Source organism: Mustela erminea, chromosome 21 (genome assembly GCF_009829155.1).
Source record: "Mustela erminea isolate mMusErm1 chromosome 21, mMusErm1.Pri, whole genome shotgun sequence".
In the NCBI taxonomy this organism is placed as follows: Eukaryota; Metazoa; Chordata; class Mammalia; order Carnivora; family Mustelidae; genus Mustela; species Mustela erminea.
Window position 1 is genome coordinate 33,435,729 of NC_045634.1, and position 23,283 is coordinate 33,459,011.

General features: G+C 40.6%; 1 protein-coding gene across 2 annotated transcripts in view; it reads left to right on the forward strand.

Moving 5' to 3' along the window:
* The window catches only part of GPM6A (glycoprotein M6A), a 340,519-nt gene extending 319,569 nt beyond the window's left edge, over positions 1–20,950 (forward strand). For both annotated transcript variants that reach the window (XM_032328798.1, XM_032328797.1), the window contains exons 4-7: positions 6,960–7,113; positions 14,264–14,340; positions 14,871–14,936; positions 18,822–20,950. In XM_032328798.1, coding sequence (XP_032184689.1) covers positions 6,960–7,113; positions 14,264–14,340; positions 14,871–14,936; positions 18,822–18,974 — 450 coding nt within the window. In that variant the 3' untranslated portion in view covers positions 18,975–20,950. The remainder of the gene's footprint in view (positions 1–6,959; positions 7,114–14,263; positions 14,341–14,870; positions 14,937–18,821) is intronic.
* The last annotated feature ends 2,333 nt before the right edge of the window (positions 20,951–23,283 follow it).

A 23,283-nucleotide genomic window follows, 5' to 3' on the forward strand; every position in this document is an offset into this window, starting at 1 on the left:
CGATCTGCTTTTCTTCGACTCGGTATCGTTTTGTGTTAGAATCGTCGTTCTCAACCAGGAGCTCTTTTCCTCACTGAGCGTGTTGAGAAGCTGCGTCACCGGCATCTGGTGGCCTGCAGTCATGCGCAGGACAGGCCCATAACGAGGAATTTGCTGGCCCCCGCTTTCCATGGTGCTGAATTTGAGAAGCCCTGGTTTAGAAATTTGGTTCATATCCAACGCCTCGCGCCTCCATGCGTTTGGCTGACACTGGCCAAAATTTCTGGCAGGTCATCCCGACTTCACCTTTTCTTACTTCAGATGCGGTCCCCTGAAGAGCCTAAAGATGACAGTCAGCGAAGTCCTGACACCCTGTGTACCCCCGAGAGCTTTACTGATTGCAGGAGCGCAGTGGTTCTTCACGCTGGATGCCCGTTAGAATTGCCTGCAGGGTTTTTTTAAACTAGAAGTAGACTCGGGGGCACTTGGGTGGCTCAGCTGCTTAAGCATCCAGCTCTTGATTTCAGCTCACATAGTGATCTCCTGGGTCGTGGGATCAAGCCCCACATCAGGCTCTGTGCTCAGCAGGGAGTCTGCTGGAAGCTTCTCTCCCTCTGCCCCTCCCCCCACTCGCTTTCTCTCCCTTTCTTTGTCTCTTAAAAACATAAATAAGCATTTAAAAATACATAGTTGTAGATGCAGTCTGCATGGGCAGACCTGAGTATCGCTGTCTCTCTCACAGCTGCCAGATGCTCCCCCTGTGTGGCCAGGGTTGAAAAACGCTCTCAGAGGTTGTGCTCCTGACTAATGTCTCCTGGTCTGCCGTTTCGTCACGGTGCATCTGGGCTCTGAGCTATTTCTGTCTGCCTGGTGACTATAGCTTATGACATGGGATTGCATATTTTAAAGTTGCTAAGAGAGTAGGTCTTAAAAGTCCTCATCGCAAGAAAAAAATTTTGTGACATGTTAGGGTGACAGATGTTACCCAGACTTACTGATTGTGGCTATCATTTCACAGTGTAGGTAAGTATCGAATCACTAAAAAAAAAAAAAAAAAAAATCGAATCACTAGGTCATATACCTGAAACTAATGTACTGTTATCTGTCCATTATTCCTCAGTTAAAAAGAAAAGTAATTATTATTATTAATTACTATTATTATATATTATTTCTAATAATTATGATTACATATTTATTATTTATTATGAATGCTCAGATGACAGAATATGTATCTGTCACAGTACTAGCAATGAAAAGCTAGATATAAACATGATAATTACAAACTATTTTATTACATACCTTTTTTTGTTACCTAGGATTATGCTTGATCTTTTTTTTTTTTTTTTAATATATTTGAGACAGAGAGAGAGAGCACAGGCAGGGAAGAGGGTCAGAGAGAGAAGGAGAAGCAGACTCTCTGCTGAGCAGGGAGCCTAGCTCAGGGCCGCTCCCAGGACCCCGAGATTATGACCTGAGCCAAAGGCAGATGCTTAACCGATTGAGCCACCCAGGCGCTTCTACACTTGATCATTTGGAATAATTCTTCAACTTGAGTAATCATCAGATCCCAAGATAAAACATTACATAGGAAGAGAGAATTGTATTTTTAGCTTGTTTAATTTGGATACTTTCGTGACCACGAACTTCTATTCCCTGAAATGTAACAGGTTTGCGCTCAAAATTCAAAAGTAAGGTCTTTTGTGCCTTTCTTAGAACAAAACATATGAATTAGTAATCATGAAAATACTTTCTCACAGCAAAGAGTTCCTCTGTTAGCCCTGAGCTCTGTTAATTGGCTCGGGCACTGCGGCTTGCTGAGAAAAGCAAGTGTGAGTCCTGCAGTGGTTTCCAAAGTCGCGCCTTCCATCGCCCCATAAAGTAGCAGCAGTCAGAGTCCAAAGTGTTCAGTCTACTTTGAATCTAAACCTATTGAATTATAGGTCCCATTCTACAGTGAACAGCACCTTCAAAAGAAGCTTTTGAGAAATCCCCCGAGACAGAAAGAAAACCAAGATAGAGAGGATGTGGCCGAAGGCATGCTGATTGCCCTCCCAGGGACTTCCGAGTGGCTTTCAGCTGTCCAAAGCAGTGTGCTTCAAGCTGCCATATCATGTTCATTGTTCTCGAGACTATAAATTAGCCTTGGATCTACAATTGCAAATAATGAAAATGTTAATAAAGAGGGCTTTTTTTTTTTCCCTCCAAGGAGTTCCATTAACAAGATTTCTTCAGTTTTGGGGTGGTTTCCAAACTTTCTAGAGCCTTTCTCCTCTGGAGTGGGAGCCCGCCTTGAATAACTTTCCCAGACTCAAGAACTTCTTTTTACTTTCTCCACACGTGAAATGAAATCTAATTCCCTTATTCTGTACAGTCCTATCATTCAGCCGAAGCACATATTTTTATAGACGTGGCGGTAATCACAATACTGCTGTCTTGCATAAAAATAGCTAATATTTTGTCTGTGCTTCTTACTAGCCCGATTCTGTGCTAAATGACTTTTATGTGCTACTTCCTTCCAGCCTCACTAAATCACGTAAGAGCAATTTAGCAGGTATTCTCATTTTACAAAGGCAGACACAGCAGCATAACGAGCAGCCAGACTCCATCCAGCTCCAAAGCCTGGGCCTTTCATCAATGCGCTATAAATCCCCCTTTATTGCTAAATAAATGTGACATTTAGGTTAGGGACACCGTGAGTGGCATGTTGGTGCTTGATAAAGTGGTCAGTCTCTGCCCACTTACAGAATAGAGGCGAAGGCTGCGAAATGGCCAAGAATGGAAAATGACTTTCATCAGCTCCTACAGATGAGCAGTGTGAGAAGCGAGTGGGCGCTGGTACAGGGAGCCTGCGATCGATGCCTGGAGGTTCCGCAGACCGCTCTCGCCCAGGATGGGTGTGTCGGGCCATGACAACAGAGCATTTCCGAGCCAGCAGCCACACTGCCCAGCGAGCTTCCTCTGTTGATTTGCTTCATTCCAGTTCCAGAAAAGAGAAGAATAAAGATGTCCCCAGGAAATACTTCCCTTTCTCTCTGGTCGAGTCACACAGAATGTTTACCGTCGGCAGTCAAGTGTGTTTTAAGACCAGAAACTGTCTAGATTTCCACACGGGATATTTGTATTTCCTCTGATGAGAAAAACAAGGGGGATGTGTTTCTTGCTTTCTCTGACTGAAATCCTTAGACATACCTTTCCACATCTTGGGCCCTCATTAAGTATTTGTTGAGCAAGACAAAAAAAAAATTCTAAAAGTGATATAAACTTTGATAATTCTATTAAAAGAGTAAATGGCCATTAAAGGACATTTCCTTGGGGGAACCTGGATGGCTCAGTTGTTGGACGTCTGCCTTTGGCTCAGGTCATGATCCCAGGGTCCTGGGATTGAGCCCCGCATCGGGCTCCCTGCTCAGTGGGAGGCCTGCTTCTCCCTCTCCCATTCCCCCTGCTTGTGTTCCCTCTCTTACTATGTCTTTCTCTGTCAAATAAATAAATAAAATCTTAAAAAAAAAAGAAAAGACATTTCCTCCAGTTCCTGCGGTGACTTAAAGATGTTAATATTTTTTTTAAAGAAGTTACTATTTAACAGGTTTTATTTTCCTATATATTTAGACCAGGCTTTGTTTCATCTTGGACAAAAATTTGTAAATATGTCTGCCAGATCTCAGTTTAAGGACATTGCCAGGACCGATGCTGGCTCTCCAGACTCTCCAACCAGTAGTACTGAAGAGTAGAGACTAACAGGAAGTCAGATTTGGGAGGAGATGAAGCACTGTTATTAAAAAGTGTGTGTTTAATTACATTCTGTGTATCTGAAATCCTATGGCACTTGCCAGATTACAGGAGACAGGCTTGATCTCAGGTCTCATTGGCTTTATCTTGGCCATTTTCTTCTTCGTTGTATAAATTCCCTACTACCCTTACTCCCGGTAATTTTCTGTATTAATCACAACACAACTTTAATAAAGATGCACAAGCTCTAACATACATTGACAAAGTTTGCCATCTTTCCAAAGTGTGAGAATTATTGAGTTTCACATGTTGGAGATTTCACTGAAACCATAAAGTCTCTGTAACGCATCACCAAAGGAATTAATTGAGTTTAATAAGAGATTTAGTTTGAGTTGAATAAGAGATTTAGTTTCATTCCATGTATTTATTTTATTCTGTATTATCATTTTGAAAATGTGACTTGAGGTGTTCAAATTAAGCCTGAATATACTCCTGTTTCTCTTCAAAAGTCTTCTTCTAGAAGGTACCTTTGAAGCCCAGAAGGGAACTAGGTGTCTGTAGAAACTCAGCTTTTGGTGTACAAAGACTACGATTCAGACACTTTCAAAAAGAATCCTACTGCTGTATGAGCTAATAAACTAATAGCTAATTCAAAGGATTAAAAATGCAACTGCAGGGGCACCAGGGTGGCTCAGTCAGTTAAGCATCCAGCTATTGGTTTCAGCTCAGGTCATGATCTTGTAGTCGTGGGATCGAACCCCACGTTGGGCTCTATGCTGACCGCGGAGTCTGCTTCAGATTCTCTCTCCCTCCTCCCCGGCCCCTCTGCCCACTAGCTCAGATGTGTGCTCTCTCTCTCTCTCAAATAAATAAATAAATACAATTTCACCCTTATACTTATGTTCACATGTGCTGGTCATCCCATGGTCTGAGTCTGATTATATAAATAAGCACAATCAATAGGAAATCTTTCAGAAGATGCCACTCTTCAAACAAGTCATACTGTAATGTGCACAAACTCAAAATACGCTATATACAAAGATAAAGAGGGAAGAAGGAGTTATAAAATTTGGAGTGGATCTCTCTCAGGATGCAAATTCAGATCATTGTCAGGTACCCGCAGAAAAGCATATGCCAACAGAACTAATCTCTTTCCAGCTTCCAGTTTTGATTTGCAGATACAGTTAAGAGTAGTTGGGTTGGGATAAAGGGAAGTAAAATTGTGTCCCTTTGGGGGACGTGTACAAATATAATCACAAACAATGAGGCTGAAGGTGAGAGAGTGTACCATTACGTGAGTGACCTGGGGGGTGTCTTGCTGTAGGAGTATGAGGCCCACCAAGCGGGAAGTTCCTTGCAGTCCGAAAACTGAGTTCCCCACCCGTGCAGCACCAGGCATGGAGCACGAACTAATGCACGGTGGTGGCTAACCTAGTATTTGTGGATTGAAAGAATGAATCAACGTATGAATCAACCATTGAAGAGTGGGCAAGAATGTAGTTCCAAAAACTCTCTCCTGGCTTTTTTCTTCTTTCATGTTTTCTGTGTTTTGCTGGAAGATGACTTGCTAATCCTGCAGGCAGGGACATGAGTGATGGCCAAGAAGGCTATAGTCTCACTCACAGATGCAGGATTCAAATGACAAGAACCAGATATTGTAGCAGAACAATTCCCACAGTAGTGATTTTCTTCTTTAGCTACTCTTCAGGGATTATCTTGATTTTGGTCTGTGATATATGAGTATGATTCATTAATGCCAAATGACATAGGGTAAGGGAAGGAAAAATAAGATGAAAACAGAGAAGGGGACAAACCATACGAGACTCTTAACTCTAGGAAACAAACTGAGGGCTGCTGGAGGGGAGGCAGGTGCAAGCATGGGGTACTAGGTAATGCCTAATGATGGGCATTAGGAAGGCACGTGTTGCAATGAGCACTGGGTGTTGTACACACTGATGAATCACTAATTCTACCTCTGTAACTAGTAATACATTCCATATTAATTAAATTGAATTTAAATTAAAAATTACATTAAATTTAAAAATGCCATGGTACAGTGGCGTAACTCCCGTGAGGCTCTCTGCCTGTCATTGTTCTGGTTGGTGTTTACCTGAGTGGGCACTTCATATAATAAATTATTCCTATATCGTGGGAAATATGCTAATGAATCCAGTGACACATAACTTGCATCTAGAAATATAATCAACTTTTATCAACAGGGGCATTCAAGCCTGCGCTTAAACATCAGGGCATTGTGACTACACCTGTTCTTTTTCAGTTACCTCTGAAATACAGTTGTTAATGCAAGTGTTAGCTTAGGCCATTCAAGGTGTGTATTTATGGAGACAATTTTATAAGTAGATGACATGGATTAAACCGTTGATAAGGAACGTGAAGTGACATGAATACATCTGTGTCTTACCAGCTCTTCATCGATCTACCAATGCATGCATCTGTCTTTTTTTTCAGCACCTAAGTCATGCTTGAGCTAAAAATCCTCTCAACCGATGCTGAAACTAAGTCTCTCATTCAGTTGTATCTGGGCACATAAACAGCCTTTTACTTCATTTTATAAATACTAAAAATGTTTCTGAAACAAGCAAAAAAAAAACCCTTTATTTTCAACCTTTAAATCACATTTAACTATGTTTCTATAGCAAAAATAAAATCAGTCTTCTTGAAAGGAGACTTCAGAGTTAAAAGTTTGCAGAAATCACTGAAAAGGAGAAGTGCACACTTTTATCGTTAATCCTAAGCTGACTGGAGAATTACCACACTTACAATATTAAATGTAACCCTGACTGCGTAGCTTCCATGTTTATGGTATGAATGGCGCTCATTTAGTTGTAACATAAATTTATCGACAAAGTTTGAACTTTGCAGAATCCCCTGTAAATAGACCAGTTACTGTTTTCTAAAGTCTAAAAAAAAGAAGAAGAAGAAGAAGAAGTGAGGTGAGATTTTTGAGACAAATACGTGAGTGAAACAGACATTACGATGCAGATGAGTTCTTTCTTCCTTTGTTGCCGGGCATCTCTGCCACTCGGAGGGCTTCCGGCAGGTTCTTCCTGCTGGAGTAACCCATGTTAATCAGCACCTCCCAGCTTCCCACTGTACTTCCCGCAGTGTCATGATCACGTGCTGGGCACGAGGACACTTAACACTTCAAATTGGATTTTGTGATTTAGTCGCAAAATACTTCCTGTCCGGTGAATGACATGTTTTCTCTCCTAACTTTTTCTCTGTTGCAGTTCATTATGCTGACGTACCTTTTCATGCTGGCCTGGCTGGGGGTCACAGCTTTCACCTCTCTGCCCGTCTACATGTATTTCAATCTGTGGACCATTTGCCGAAACACCACCTTAGTGGAGGGAGCCAATCTCTGCTTGGACCTTCGTCAGTTTGGTAGGTGGACCTCTAACTAACTAAAGCAAGGCCTCGTGCTGTTTGACCTCAGTGACTGCCTCTGAAATATTGCCGGTGACATTGGAACCATCATGACTTGATGAGAAATGGATACTTGAGAAATGTATCAGAGTTTTCACCTTTAAGACATCCTTTTTTAAATTTAAATACGTAGGAATTGAAGAATGATTGGAGGTTAGTCCCACAGCATGAATCTGTGCACGTGTGTGTTTGAACAGACTATCAGGTTGGATTTCCTGGTATCAGCAATATGAAATTGTGATGTCTGTGTCCCGACTCCTTTGCACTTGTCCAGGCTTGTTATGATGCTTGTATCTACTCTTATTCTCACACGACAAGCTGTGCAATTTGTGAAGTCTAGTGTGAAGATCACCCAAGAAGTATGTACTTCACTGACTTCCAAAATAAGGCAGAAAAACTTAGCATTTTATAATAATGGAATCCAAGAACATTAAACCAATCAATAGCCCTCTTTGGTTACTTTTGTTTAGGACTCACTGTGGGCTTGTGATACACTGACACAATTCTACTTGTCTGTCCATGTTGACTTGTTTGATGCTTACAATGGTTCTGTGTGGTGGACACTATTATTATCCTTTCTTTTTTTTTATTTTAATTTTTTATTTTTTATAAACATATATTTTTATCCCCAGGGGTACAGGTCTGTGAATCACCAGGTTTACACACTTCACAGCACTCACCAAAGCACATACCCTCCCCAATGTCCATAATCCCACCCCCTTCTCCCAACCCCCCTCCCCCCAGCAACCCTCAGTTTTTTTTGTGAGATTAAGAGTCACTTATGGTTTGTCTCCCTCCCAATCCCATCTTGTTTCATTGATTCTTCTTCTACCCACTTAAGCCCCCATGTTGCATCACCACTTCCTCATATCAGGGAGATCATATGATAGTTGTCTTTCTCCGCTTGACTTATTTCGCTAAGCATGATACGCTCTAGTTCCATCCATGTTGTCGCAAATGGCAAGATTTCATTTCTTTTGATGGCTGCATAGTATTCCATTGTGTATATATACCACATCTTCTTGATCCATTCATCTGTTGATGGACATCTAGGTTCTTTCCATAGTTTGGCTATTGTGAACATTGCTGCTGTAAACATTCGGGTGCACGTGCCCCTTTGGATCACTACATTTGTATCTTTAGGGTAAATACCCAGTAGTGCTATTGCTGGGTCATAGGGCATTATTATCCTTTCTATAAGTGACACAGGGGTGTTGAATGAGTTGCAGGCAGGGACATGAGTGATGGCTAAGAAGGCTGTAGTCTTACTCACAGATGCAGGTTTCTGTATGGTGGACACTATTGTTATCCTCTTTGCTGAGGATGAAGTTCTTGGTGAGAAGATGACAGGGAATATGGGTAGCTCTTCACCCTCTCTTCCCCCTGGAGAGGTTTCGGTCCCGGAATCATAGCCCACATATGCACAGGAAGGGAAGGCGTCGGCAACAGCTGTTGGAGGTCATGAGGGAACAGCTGGTTAGAAAACATGGCTCTGACCTCAGTCCCTCCCCCTCTCCATGTCTTCCTCCTGTTCCGCTGATCTGAAAAGTGAAAGTTGGAAGAGAAGTGACTGGTCTCTCAGACACGGTTGCCAACTAAAATACGGGCCACCTAGTGAAGTTCCAATTTCAGATAAACAAACACTTTTTTTAGTACATTCCCCATATCGTATGGGACACACTTAATAATAGCTGTAAACGATGACTGGGATTAAAGCCTCCCTTTGAACCTTAGCACCGTTTACAACATAGTTATCAAGATTTATTCTAATTTAATTTTTCTCCATGATGTGGACAAGAGGGCACTTTTCAGATGTCATGCAACCTTTTACATCACATACTAATTTTTTCTGTTTGCCCTTAATATGAATCTACTGCCTGCATGACATTTATTTGCCTTCCAGATTATACGTCCCCGGTAAGAATCCTGGATGTACAGTCACAGTCAATTTATCGAGGGGCATGGGCATAGAAAAGGACACTCCCCCCCAGGTCTGAATTATGATCAGTACAGACATTTACTAACATCATCAAAACAGTGATTGGGTAGAGAAGAACATGCTATAAAGTGATTTCCCTTATTTTGCAAAGTTACCTCATTACATCTAGACAGTGTCTTTGCTCTTAGGCAATCAAGGTCTTTGAACTGCATCATGGGAATTCTGGTCATGTAACAGCTGGGATGTCTGCTTCTTCCCTACTTGCATGTCCCTGTTCATTCCCCTGCATGTGATAAATCGGTCCACGTCCTACCGATCTGATGGCGAGCACAGCCGTTATGCAGCTCACACAGTTGGGGAACTTGAAGATGCTTTGTCCCATTAGGGTTTGCCATATTTCAAAATTAGTCATGAAATAATCTGACTAGCAATTTTAATTTTTTAATGCTTTCGAAATTATTTCTGTTGTCCTTCAATGATGGGCACAGCAATTTAATGACATTGAATGTATGAAGGGTTTGTCTTAGTAAATTTGTGTCAGAAAATGTCAAAACTGATACCCCCACATACACACCAATATTATCATCTAGATCCAGAATTTAAAACTGTGTTTTGTTAAAACCCAGTGATTCAGTGAAACTCCCTCAGGCCAACCGTAGGGAGAGACTGGTCCAGAGCAGGTGGACTCTGGGTGGGGCTCCTTTAGCCTTCTAACCAGCCCATTGTAACGTATCCACACATTGTAACAGGAGCAGCTTGCTTTCATCTGATTTCCATACAGCCCTTCTTGGTAAAATTTCGTTTTAACAAATACTTACTTACCTTCTGTTATGTGTCAGCACTGCTCAATTTTGAAAGACAAAAATCTCCACATCAAAAAAGTAAAATAAATGAAAATTTGACAAACACTTAGATCATGGACCTGGCCCATCAATCTTTTTCTAGAGAAGACACTCATGACATAGGAACATTGCATTGTTTGCACAAGATGGAACAGCGGACAGAGCTGAAGCTATCAGTCAACAGCGTTTTTGACTGTAGTCTACTCTGTTCAAAAGGACATCCTATGTTAATATAGAAACTAGATATGTATGCTATAAATAGGAAAACTTTGGTGTGTTTAGCCATGTGTCATTGCTAATCAGTGAACCATATTTACTGCTATTAAATAATTCAAGAATTTATTTGTTAAAATCTTGGCTACATTTTTCTTGTCTAGTCCATTCCCCTGCGTAGGCATTCCTAGGTTGGGCTACCTGTCAAAGGGGAATTAGGTTACCAATGGAATGAAGGTTACTAATCAACTGATCTAAAAATGGGGCAATTACCCTGGATGGTCCAGGTGGGCCACGGGAAATCACAGAGGCCCTTAAGAGTGGAAGAGGCAGAAGAGAAGAAGCCAGAGGGAGGTGACCTCAGAAGAAATGCACATTTTACTCAGAGAGATGCCTCACTTTGAGGACAGACAAAAGGGGCAAGGAGCCTAGGACTGTGGGTAGACCAGAGGAGCTAGAAAAGGATACTTCAGGCATTCTATCATCGTTATGATTAGAAATGTAAATGGCAAATTATTTGGAAATTCAGCATTTATATTTCCAAGTAGGGAGTTCATTTCCTAACACCCCATAAGGGTTCGTAGTGTCATTACACTTCCTCCTCCTGCTTCCCTCCCCCTCTGGCTTGCAAAAATTTCCTCCCTAAGGAGGGAGTGGTGCTTCGACCACCCAGAAACCTCCAAGAGGCTTTTTATTGCCTTAATGAGGAAAGTAATAGGAACTGTGCACAGGATGCAAGTTTTTCCTAGTTCAGACACAACCAATCCTTAGAAAGCCAGAAATATAGGACTTCAGTTTAACCAGCTTCAAGGACATTAAAAAGCAATAACAACAAGCTATAGAGAAAGCTCGTGGCTGTACCTCTGACACATGAAATTGGTCCTGTTTGCCCTCCTTGACGTGCATTCCTGCTACTTCCCTTGTACGATCCTAACTTGTTGCTTGTTTTTAAGAAAACAGAAATGTCCTTGTGTATATTTCATTGAAGGGCTCTTCTACACGAGTGCAGTAAATATGCTCACTATTTAGAAAAATGAGTAAATCTGAAAGTTTGCTTCTTGGGGGTTAGGCCAGTTTGGCCCTTCCTTGACAGAGACCCGCAAATCCAAATAATCAAGGTTTTGGGTTTGTACGGCAGCATAGCTTATGGACACCTTCTCATGTTCATAGTTTCCCGTGATGCAGACGTGGATTGACAGACGATAATTAACGTGCAGTATGTCTGTTTGTGGTATATGGTATCTGTATCACCGATGTCTTATATACAGATGCATTTTATGTCAGGAGTCCTGGAGGCCGAGTGTAAGGGCTGGGTTACAGTATTTTAAAGGTGGTGGAGGAAGGCTTAACTGAAGAGCCATTATTGGATGGATATAAGGGTCGTGGGAATATTCATAGTGGGGGGAAGATCCAGGTAAAGTTACCAAAGCAGCTCCATGCGTGGCATCTTCAGCAAACCCCAGAGAGGCCCGTGTGGCCGAAGCAGAATGAGAAAGCAGGAGGGATGGATTGGGATGGAGTCTGAGAGTCATGGAACGCCGTGCTGAGTGCGTAGTGGGACGTCATCCATTTAGAGACTTCTATTCTGAAGGGAGTAGAGGATATTTGCAGGTTTGGGCTGAAGAGAAGCAGTATCTCCCTTCCCTTGTGGAAGAATCACTGGCTGCCATATAGAGAATGGACTGTCCCAAGAGGAGAAAGGGGGAAGCCAGTCAGCACTCTTGTCGTAGCCCTGAGGCGCCAGAGGGAGGCTCAGGTGGGTTAGTGGCGAGAGAAGTGGGGAGAAGTGGTCTGGTGCTGACCGTACTTTGAAGATTGGGGCTGCAGAAGGTCTAGACGGATGGGCACGTGGGTTTGAGAGAAAAAGAGGATTGAAGGAGGAATGCAGTTGTCGCCAGGACCACGGGGAACACTGACTTGCTGTCACATGAGCCGGGAAGCCTACAAGAGCTTGCTCGGGAGGGAGGCCGGCAAGGGAGACCAGAGTGCACTTTTGAAGATGTTGTAGAGACTTATTAGGAATCTAAACAGAGTTGTCCGGGGTAAGAAATAGGGTATATGAGTCTTGATTTCGGGAGGGAGGCACATGGCTGGCTGAACGGATTGAGGAGCTGTTGATAATTTGTAGCGAGCTCTGAGACTCAGTGAGATCCGCACGGGACAAAGATGACAGGTGTGCACACTGGGAGCTCCCGTGAACGAGGTCCTGGAGAGAGGGGACCTGTGAAAATCAAAACCTAAAACAAGAATCTATAGGGGCGCCTGGGTGGCTCAGTGGGTTAAAGCCTCTCCCTTTGGCTCAGGTCACGATCTCAGGGTCCTGGGATCAAGTCCCACATCGGGCTCTCTGCTCAGCAGGGAGTCTGCTTCCCCCTCTCTCTCCGCCTGCCTCTCTGCCTACTGTGATCTCTGTCTGTCAAATAAATAAATAAAATCTTTAAAAAACAACAAAAACAAAACCAAGAATCTGTAGATTTGCAGATGTAGAGAAGACAAGCATGAAGGAGAGGGAGGCGGCCGCTGCCTCCGGCCCTGCGGGTCGCTCAGGAGAAGAGGGAAAATTTATCTTTGATTTTATTTATGTGGTGGTCATGGCTGATTTCGATGGAGGGTTGAGGCAGAATCTGACTGGAAAGGTGGGAAAAGTTTAAGTAGAAAGGAAAAGAAGGGAATAGCAGACAGTGTACGTAGTTAATGCTTTGAAGGAGTTTGGCTGCAGAGGTCAAACACAGGTGAGGAGGTGTGTGCACAGCCTGACCCACGATGACGTTTGTCGTGGAACAGCCTGCAGAAGCGTGGCCTTAACCGGGAAGCACTCTCAATGGTGATGGTTTATGAGACGCATCTTAGGGGCTTCTTACCCTCCCACACTCCATGTCATCTTGGCAGAAAAGAAAGGTCCCAGAGAAGCATGTCTACATTCGATGAATCGCAAGTAGATTACATTTTAAAACAGAAATAATCGCACAAACTACCGTTGGGGCAGAATGGCACCATCTCCATCGACCGTGGGAGCTGGCCATGTACCTCAAAGCCAGAAGATGTGAAGAGATACACGTATTAACGTTAAATAAAGAGACGGCAGTGCCAAAAGCTTAGGGAATAGTTCATCCCGAACTTGTGGGTTTTTTTTTTTTTCCCTTTATGTATGTATGTTTAATGCTTCAGTAGTTCTCAAAACGAAATTCAAGGCCCCTTCGAGGCTAACCCAGATCACTTTTCTGTAAAACGAGATCCGTGGCAGTGTAGCCTCAATGTGCTGGTTAGAGATGCAGTTCTCCTGGTAAACACTCCGGTTTCTGATTTCACAGTTCTGTGGTGGGGTCCAGAAACACACATTTTTGAACATTCCCCAGGTGATTCTGATGCTGTTGGTCAGTGAGCCAACTGGAGGAAGGGAGAATGTGAGCGAAATTACAGGGTTTTTTAACATTTCTTTCCTACTGATAACACTGTTTTCAATATTAGCAGAGAAGAATCACTCCTTTGGGTGATACGCTTTTATAGACTAACAGAAGCTTTGTACCAGCAGAATGAATTTGGATCCACACTTCAGCTTAGTCTGGGACATAGTTATCGGAGTAATTGTGACGGCTGCGCCATTGCATTAACGGACCAAACCCCGCAGCTGGCTGCGATTGAATCTGAAGGCTCTGGGGGCTGGGTCCAGTTGACTTCAGATTGAAGATGTTGTAAATTGTTTGAGGGCTAAATAGTTCTGATCTTCCACTCATAATCCCGGTTATACTTATTATCTAGCTATAAAAGCTGAGAATGTCAGTGCACCTTGGTGGCACAGTGGGTTAAAGCCTCTGCCTTCAGCTCAGGTCATGATCCCAGGGTCCTGGGATCGAGCCCCACATTGGGCTCTCTGCTCAGCAGGGAGCCTGCTTCCTCCTCTCTCTCTGCCTGCCTCTCTGCCAACTTGTGATCTCTGTCTGTCAAATAAATAGTCTTTAAAAAAAAAGAATTTATAAAAAAAAAAGCTGAGAATGTTTTCATTATACTGTAGCATAAAATGGAACCTCCTTAGTTTTTATCAGCATAAGATTCTTTTTCTCCCTCTGAGCTCTTGAAAACATTTATAAACTAAGCTATAATTTTCTACATGTAGGAATTGTGACAATTGGAGAGGAAAAGAAAATTTGCACCGTCTCTGAGAATTTCCTGAGGATGTGTGAGTCCACTGAGGTAAATGTTTTTAAAGCTGTTTCTGTTGTCCAAATTTTAGCTTCATTTTCGTAGTTGAAAAAGACATAATTAAAACTCTATTGAATTTTCCCCTTTTCACCTAAGGAGCAGTTGTACTTACAGTGATGTTACGCAGGGGGACTGGAGAATAAATATGAATTTCAATAAAAATTTTAACAAATATATATTTTCTAGAAACTATCATGTTCACAAAAGTTGAACATTTTACTGTTACATTTTAAAAATGTAGCCTTACTTAGTTAAAATATTACTGAAGACCATCGTTACTAATGATGATCTCATCTTTGTAGTAAAAGTATAGTAAAATGATGCAGTTGCAAAGACTTAATTTGCAGGAGAAAAGATACTGTAATATTTTCAGATTGAGCTAAGGATGTATCAGTCCCTTAATGTAAGTGCACTTTTCTTAAAGATGTACGAAGTTCTTATTCGTAAGGCGGCAGCAGTCCGGATCTCTCTTCTGCTTGTAACTCGATGCGTGTTTTGATTCTCTGCGGTTTCCTTTGCAGCTGAACATGACCTTCCACTTGTTCATTGTGGCGCTTGCTGGGGCTGGGGCCGCAGTCATTGCTATGGTAAGACCTTGTGCTCTGGGGCTTGGTTTTTCAATTTGAAGGACAAAGCGATTTACTTGTTGAGATGAGCTTTTATCCCCAAATCTGAAGTCCATAGGAATCCTATTTATTTTAATATCAGTTTAAAAAGGTGGGGTAGGGGGAACAGGGAACAGTAGGCAAATAAGTAAGTGAAAAACAAAGCTTAACCTGAAAAAGTGTTATTGTTACACTAGAGGTAGTATTTGGGAAGCAGTTTAAGGATTAGAATACTCAGTCATATCAGTAACATTAACAAAAATAAGTAAATTCATCGTGTCACAGATACTAGGTCCCTATTAACATAACAGACCGTCTCTGGACCATATAGGTCTGTATCAGTGTAATATTCTAGGTAATCTAATCAGTCCCTTAACTTCCTTTTCTCCTCCTGATTTAAGGACATAAAAAAGCCATATGGGGCGCCTGGGTGGCTCAGTGGGTTAAGCCGCTGCCTTCGGCTCAGGTCATGATCTCAGGGTCCTGGGATCGAGTCCCACATCGGGCTCCCTGCTCAGCAGAGAGCCTGCTTCCCTCTCTCTCTCTCTGCCTGCCTCTCTGCCTACTTGTGATCTCTCTCTGTCAAATAAATAAATAAAATCTTTAAAAAAAAAAAAAAAAAGCCATATGGAGTCACTCATGGAAAAAAGGTTGATTTATTCTTCTTAACACAGATATCATTAGTTTCCTGCTATTTTTTTGATATCTGTATTTGTTCAGAAATGCTAAGAACACGTTTTTCAAGTCAGGCTTTTACTGAGTTTTGAGGACCTACAATGTTCCAGTTTGTCTCTTCCTTGGTACAGTTTGCTCCTGGACGCCCAGAGACCAACAGTGGACAGACACTCAGAGCATCAGTGATAGTTTTCACAGCCAGCGTCTGCTGGTCCTTATTTTTGCATCGTAGTGTGCAAAGTAATAATACAAAAGTGAATGGTAGAGAGCTCTAGAATGCTCCCTGTAACCTCACAAATATAGCCAATTCAGTATGCAAAGATGATGAATTAATTTGGGTCTATTTAATTCCTTCCCTTGTGGTGCCAATACACTGAGTTTTCAGATATTTTGTTAATTTAGTATCATGCTCGTTGCTCAGCATTTGAGATAGAGCGTATAAAGCCTCTACATAGGAATTTTATTTCCAAATGAGGAACTTAATAAGATCATGGTGGCTAATTAATTGGAGGGGTCACAATAATACAATAAGCAAGGGCTTTATAGTCTCAGCCTAAAATCAGGTGCTAAGATACGCCCTGGAGAAACAGGTCGTGTTCTGGGGATGATGGTTCAAGCTCCCGTGGTCCCAAGCAGCACCCAGCCCGGCCGTGAGACAAGAGGAAACATCTCTTCATACACACATTCCCGTACAATGGGTAATTGTTAGGGACTTGTGCTTGTTCGGGCAGCACACTCTAGTGTATAAGAGGTCTAGCAAAGCACTTTTTGTAAAGAGAGAGGTGTGTGACAAAGCATGTGTTCACATTCGCTACGTGTGTGTGTAAAACTGTAAAAATGCGTACCATTAGGTATACATTAGTAAAAAGTACTTGTGTAAATGAATAGTATACTTGAATGTCCCCAGAAATGCTTACTCTGAAATGATTCTGTTATCAAAAAGATCTTAAGATAATAGACATTCAGATGCTATGTATTTCTTAAGGAATCTGTGCTTTGCATAAACTCAGATTCTAAGTTATAAATAAATTTTATTTCAAACTATAAGAGTTTAGAATATTATTCTTAAGTACTGGCATCCTTTTGACTATCTACATAAATGCATAGCATAAATTCCTTAAGAAATAAATAACATCTGACTACTGATTGACATCGGTATTTCCCACTCATTAGCTCTGATAGTGGTTACAATTTTAGGAGACAGGGGGAATATAACAATAGTTATTGCTTCTGCTCCTGGTACTAATACTAGTTCCAATAGTACTGATGTTGCTCGTATTTCTTTAAGCCTTGCTCTGTTGAAAGCACCGCCAAATGGTTAAGCACATAAATACATTCAGCAGTCACAATATAGCCACGTCACTAACCTCATCCCCAACTCCTTCAGCACTCGAAGTACACTACCATCATTACTTCTGTTTTAGAGATGAGAAAAATGAGATGAATCCTTCTCTAGAAAAATATTTAAAACGTCATCTAAAATTTAAGGCAAAGATGGTAAGAATTTGTACTAAGACTAATGTAATCTACTCCATTTGATTTTTTGAAGGCATTGGAAAGTTCTGTAGACGCTAACAGAAGGGGTCTGCTTGGCTTTGTGCCAGGTTCCGGGGACCTCTGTCCACCTGCCGAGGGACAGTCAGAGCCTGGCAGCTGGTGTCCCCTAAGGCGAGAGGAAATGTCTGAACACGACTGGAAAGTGCCTATTTCTTAACTAGAAGGACGCTGAAGCTCTTTTCAGTATTTCACTCAGACATATTTAATAATAATTTAGGGGTTATATATTTTCAGGAACCTTCAGGAAGGTTTCTGTACATCTCAAAATATATTCATTCGTGTGAAACGTATTTTGAGTATCCACTACTTGCCAAACACTCTCTGCAGCACTTAATGTCTTCTGAGCAATGCGGCACGGTCCCACGTGAACTTGGTCGTGTCTGTAGCCTCTGTTCAGTCCTCATGGATGTGGTGATGAAGCCTTCACCATGGAAGTGACAGGGGACAAGAGTACAGCTCACGGCTCTTTCTTGCGTGTGGCTTACGATTTCCACTACACAAAGTGCAGAATTTCAGAGGAAACAGAACATTCTGAAAATTCTTACTGGTATTCTTATTGGTCTGCATCTTTTCCCATATTGCTGTGTCAAAATTGTCATTTTTTTTTCTTACTGCCTGTTGACTACCTTAACATATCACAGGAGTCTCCACTGAGAATTGACTTTGTGTTCGTGATGTCTCTGTCCTTTTCTAAAACCATCCCACCTCCTGTCTTTCAATGTACTCTTGGCTAATCAAATTGTTAGTGTTCTGTTTTATTAAATTACGGACAAAAATATTGCCCACCCTTTAGAACTCAGATCAAGTAAATAATTAACAATGTAATTTCCCTTTCATATTCACCCATCAAAAGCCGTCATTTGGAAAACTGCTTTGTCTCTCTCTATGGACCAGGAATGAGGTAAAGGGAGAAAAACAAACAAGTGATCTCAGCTGAGTGCTTTCAAGTCCAAACAGGAACTTCATGACTTGAGTAACTATGCTACTCGAGATAGATCAGGAGCTTCCTTTGTAAGCATGCACTCTTCGGGCTATTGCGAATGCATGCAAACCTACAGAATCCATATGGCACAGTACTTGCTCTCCTGTAGTTTGCAATCTAAAGGAAACTGCAAAATTCAGCTCATGGAAAATTAACTTGACAATTAAATCTGCAGATTTATTTTGGGGTTTCCATGATCCCTCCTTCTGTTGCACGGCAGGCAATACCATAACCGCCCATTAATTCTAAGTTGTCTAGACTCAAACAGTGTAAGAGACCATTTTCTGTTAGGGACGGGAAAGCACAGATACAGGATCATGAGATGTATAGTATGTTGGTGTGGGTAAGTGAGGGCAAAATGAACAGGGAACATCACATAAAGATTAAGAATCAATCTTGGCTACTCCAGACTTGAAAAAGAAGGAGAGAAAGAGGTTCTGAAAAAAAGGGAGCGGAGAAGCTGCTGTCATGTAGTCAGAGACGGGAGAAGGAATAACAGATTTTTATTGTTCCTCTTACCGCAGAAGTTCTGCTTCCGTCTTATGAGTCACACAGCCTATAAGCATATAATGTGAACGTCTCTTTCCTGATAGCAAGGTGTAATGAAGACGCTGAACAGCCTTCCAGTGTAAATTATTTCTGTCTTTGATCAGGTTCACTACCTTATGGTTCTGTCTGCCAACTGGGCTTACGTGAAAGATGCCTGCCGGATGCAGAAATACGAGGACATCAAGTCGAAGGAGGAACAAGAGCTTCACGACATCCACTCTACTCGCTCCAAAGAGCGGCTCAATGCGTACACATAAATAAGTCCTTCCTGCCCCTCCCACCATTCAGATGCATTGGTGTTTAATGAAGGGCCATCCAACCACCCAATCTTTGGAGAACTAAAACGGAAGTGCTTCTCATCAACGATGTGTAGGGTGACTTAGGAATCACCCGAACACCATTCCTTGCTGTTTAGCACTTCATTTCCTAATTGGTTAAATTGGTGTGATCAGATCTCTTCTACAAGCTCCTATCCAGCCTTTTCCTTTTTTAAATTTCTCAAACTCATTACTAATGCTGTCAGATTGGAGATACTAACATTGTCAAATGCAGACATTTATTTGATTTTTTTAACTGCTTCCCATGTGTTAATACAGAACACCTTTTGCATTATTTCTTATGTTTTGGAAAGAAAAATAGCTTTTTATACTTTTTAGTTTTGATTTCGGTAACTAGTTTAACTACAGGTAACCTTCAAAGGGACCATTGTACATTATGAACAATAGACAGAGACGGTATCGTTAATGACTCTTCTCGAAATCTGGAAATCCTGTCTGGAGATGAGCGGCCACGTTAGTACGGGCCCTGGTTCATGTTTTCATCGATCTAAGGTGCAATTTCTAAATTTGTAAGAGTAGGTTAAAAAAAAAAAAGAAGTGCTTCTTATCTTTGTTAACATTGTATTTTTTTTTTCTTGATGTACTTAAAAGGTATTTCTCTCTGATTACTCATGTTTATGTTGTGAGCACGTAGAAACAGTGATGCTTATGCACGGCTAGTAGCCTTCTTGAGATTGCGACACCAGACTTAACTTTTAAAGCTTAGTATAGAGACAATGTTAATGGAAATACTGTGAACTCTTGAAGAATGATCTCTTTGTGATTTAAGCAGCGGCTGGATTGGAACTTTTAATATGCTAATGTGGAACATTAATTACCTTTACGAAGGTGGTATATTAAGAAATAAGCACAGTAAACCCTCAGAAGTTGTTTTACCTACTTTAAAAGATTTTAACGGATTGCACCTCTGTAAACTATCCCTCCAATGTGTATGATATATTTGAAAAGGCTTCCATTAATATAATAGCTTTGCTTGCAGCCTTCCAATCTATGTTGGTTTACCTGTAGTGTTTTTTAAAGTGTGGTCAGAGGCCACTCTAGAATGTATCCCTTCCAAGTGTAGTGAGATACCTGTGTTTTTATTTGAAGTAAGTCATTTTAACCAAATGTTCATTCATAATCATTTATAAGAAGTACCTATATCAAAGGAATAAAAAAAAAAAACAATCAGTATTACTGGACCAAAATTGGTGTTTGTTTTAACCTTGACTCTTCTTTTGATTCTTTCTAATGCTACAAGAATGCTGTAAAGTGTCTTTTAAAATGATGTAGCCTGACAAGACATTTTTGTCAGTGTATAAAAATTAGGTAGTATTGTGCACTGATTTGACCATTGTGAAATCTTTTCTCAGTGTAAGTGCATTTCTAATAAAATTTATGAGTGAAACAATCTTTGTACAACGACTAGTCATGCATCATCCGTAATTTTACAAGTTCTTGTAGTAGGTAGCGGGGTATTACTAGGGTTATCTGTGGCATGATTATGCATTCTGTAGTATAATTTAATTAATTTGGGGTTTTGCTTCCTTTTTTTTACATGTAGATGATCTTACTGGTTCAACCTTTTTCTGATATATGCAGTATTACAGATATTGAGCAAAAGTATTAATGGGCTTCTTTAAATTCTATATTATAGTGTTTCAGTTCTGTGTCTTAACAGTTTGTGATGATTTTTAAAACTGTCTTTTAAACTTATGTAATGATGTTGATGCTTTCGGCTTTTTTTTTTTCCTGGTATTAGAGTTTGTATTTTCACAAAGAGTGCTTTGTAGCAGGCATTACAATTAATCTGTTTTGTACATAAATGTGCCAACAGCTTGATGGTGGCGTTTTTGAAATGTAGAACAAAGTGCTTGCAAAATGTAATAAATACACTTGTGTACTTTGTGTACTTATTATTAGTTTCTGCAGTGTTTTTTTGTGGTTTTTTTTTTTTTTGGTTTTGTTTTGTTTATTCCTCTTTCCTATGTGTGTGCACTCTTTCCAGACGCACTAGACGCTGTCTTTTTAGGATGCTTCTTAGCTCAGTTGAGCTGCCCTCAAGCTGAACTGAGAATTCTGTGTATGACACGCAGCATAGGGAGGCCAGGGAGCTGGGGAGAGGGCAAAGGTGTGAAGGTTTGGAGGTCATTTAATTTAGCAAAATGATAACAATTCCCGACTTAATGCTATTCCCTTGCCTAATTTCTGTTGTTTTGTGTTTTCTTTAGAGCTTCCTAAACTAGTAGAGAAACAAAAAAGACTTAATTCAATTCAGAAAGAAAAATGCTTTCTTGGTTCGCTTCGAAATTTCAAGGTGAGAACACTTAACGTGAAAAATACATATATTTTCCATACTCTTTGTTTGAGTTGTAATTTCTTCTGGCCAAACTAGAAGTGATGGTGGTTTAAAAATAATAAAACAGTGATCAATAAAAATCTTAATTTTCACTAGGCCTAAGTAATTGTATTAGTCTTCAATTATTTATGTATTATTTTAAGTAAGTAATATAAGTGCCTGAAAATGTCAGGCACTTAGGTTACAAATATCTACAGTAATTATAAGCAGATCTGGACAAAATATCTTATGTTTTAAGAAGTCAGTTTTGAGAGCATCCCATTCTTAAATAAAAATTTAATTATTAATAGCTTAATTATTAGTAAATAATGTTATTCTTTTTAGTGTTTATGAATTCTTCACATAGCAACAAGAAAATAAAGAATTATATGTTGAAGATTATCAATGTGAACAAAAATTTCACAAGAGAATATTTTTCAAAGAAGCCGATCATTGTAAGATAATTATATTTTTAGAAAACTTAAAAGTCCATTTCTGTTTGTAAAAATACACGTTTATCTTTAAAGCAAGTAATTTCCCTTTGGGAATTTTTTCTCTCCTAGCTTTGTGGAGAAATAAATTGACACATAAGCCTTTTGGGAACTATAAAGCTAATGTGAAGACTGAGGACATTACTCACTTTGAGAAGAAATTGTGTGTCAGCCAGCTCTGATGTGGGTGTAATCAGTTTACTTCCTCATGTGAAAACGTAGAAATAGCAGATTCTGGCCTGTTCACTCAAAGATCAAGTAAACTTGACTTTTGTGTTATTTTTGCCTTTTAGACAAAAGAGAAAGATATCATTTAAAAGTGTATTTCACTTAAGTCGCGCTTCACTTAAGTTTACATACGCTGAGCATGATGGGACTTGAATTAAGCTCTCGTACCTTGAGAACACTCTGGTTGTTTCCTGCGAGGTTTTCGGGTATCGAATCATCTAAAGTTCCTGAAGGCAAGTCTATAAAAACATGCTAGCGAGCTCGCATGTGAACCTCTTCCTACTGGCTTACGTAAGCCGCGGACCTTGAGTTTCTTCTCGCAAAAGTAAATTTACCTCTTGGATCATTTAGATTCTTTTGCCCTTTCCCACAAAAATCCGACATTGAAAGTAATTGAAAAGAATGTAGAAAATGCATTAAGTTGAAATAATGCAATAAATTGATAAAATTTATAAGTTGATAAAATAAAAATGCAATAAATTGAAAAGAATGTAGAAAATGCAATAAGTTGAAGTGTTAAGTTCAGTATTAAATGAATCACTGAAATACATAAAATATTAAATGAAAAAATACCAAAATGAAATAAAATTTACCTAAGCTGCTGCATTTCTAACCTGTGGAAACCCCCATAGAAGGAAACACCAAGCAAAAGAAAACAAACAATGGGGGAATACAAAATAGGAAAGAGAAGAGATCCAAGTAATCCTGCTATTAGGCTTGGAATAAGAGGGAAAAAGAAAAGTCCAGAGTTAATGGAAGATATAAATTGCGGTGGGGAGGGAGGCATTTTAAAAAAAGAAGTAAAAATTACAAAAACCAAAGATGACAGACACCAAGAAGAAACAGCCTGCAAAAAAAAAATTTTTTTAAGTTTTTTAAGTGAAAAAACAGCTGAGACCACAGCTTTTCTTCAGCATTGTCTGCCCTCCACTCCATGTACTTGAGCAAACACTCTGGCCTCCAGGCCTTGCAAGATAGAACTCACTTTCCACCTGCAACAGCCCAGGACCCGGCACTACAGGTGCTGGTCTCACGAAGTTGCCCAACATCACTGATCGGATCAGAAAATGGGAACGATGTCTGGGTGTTTTAAAAGTGGTGTAATCTCTTGGCTTCTTTCTTGTTTCAACAATTATTTTTGTCTCCTGGGGGCCACCCTGATGGGGACGGTGGTGTCCCACGACAGATCCAA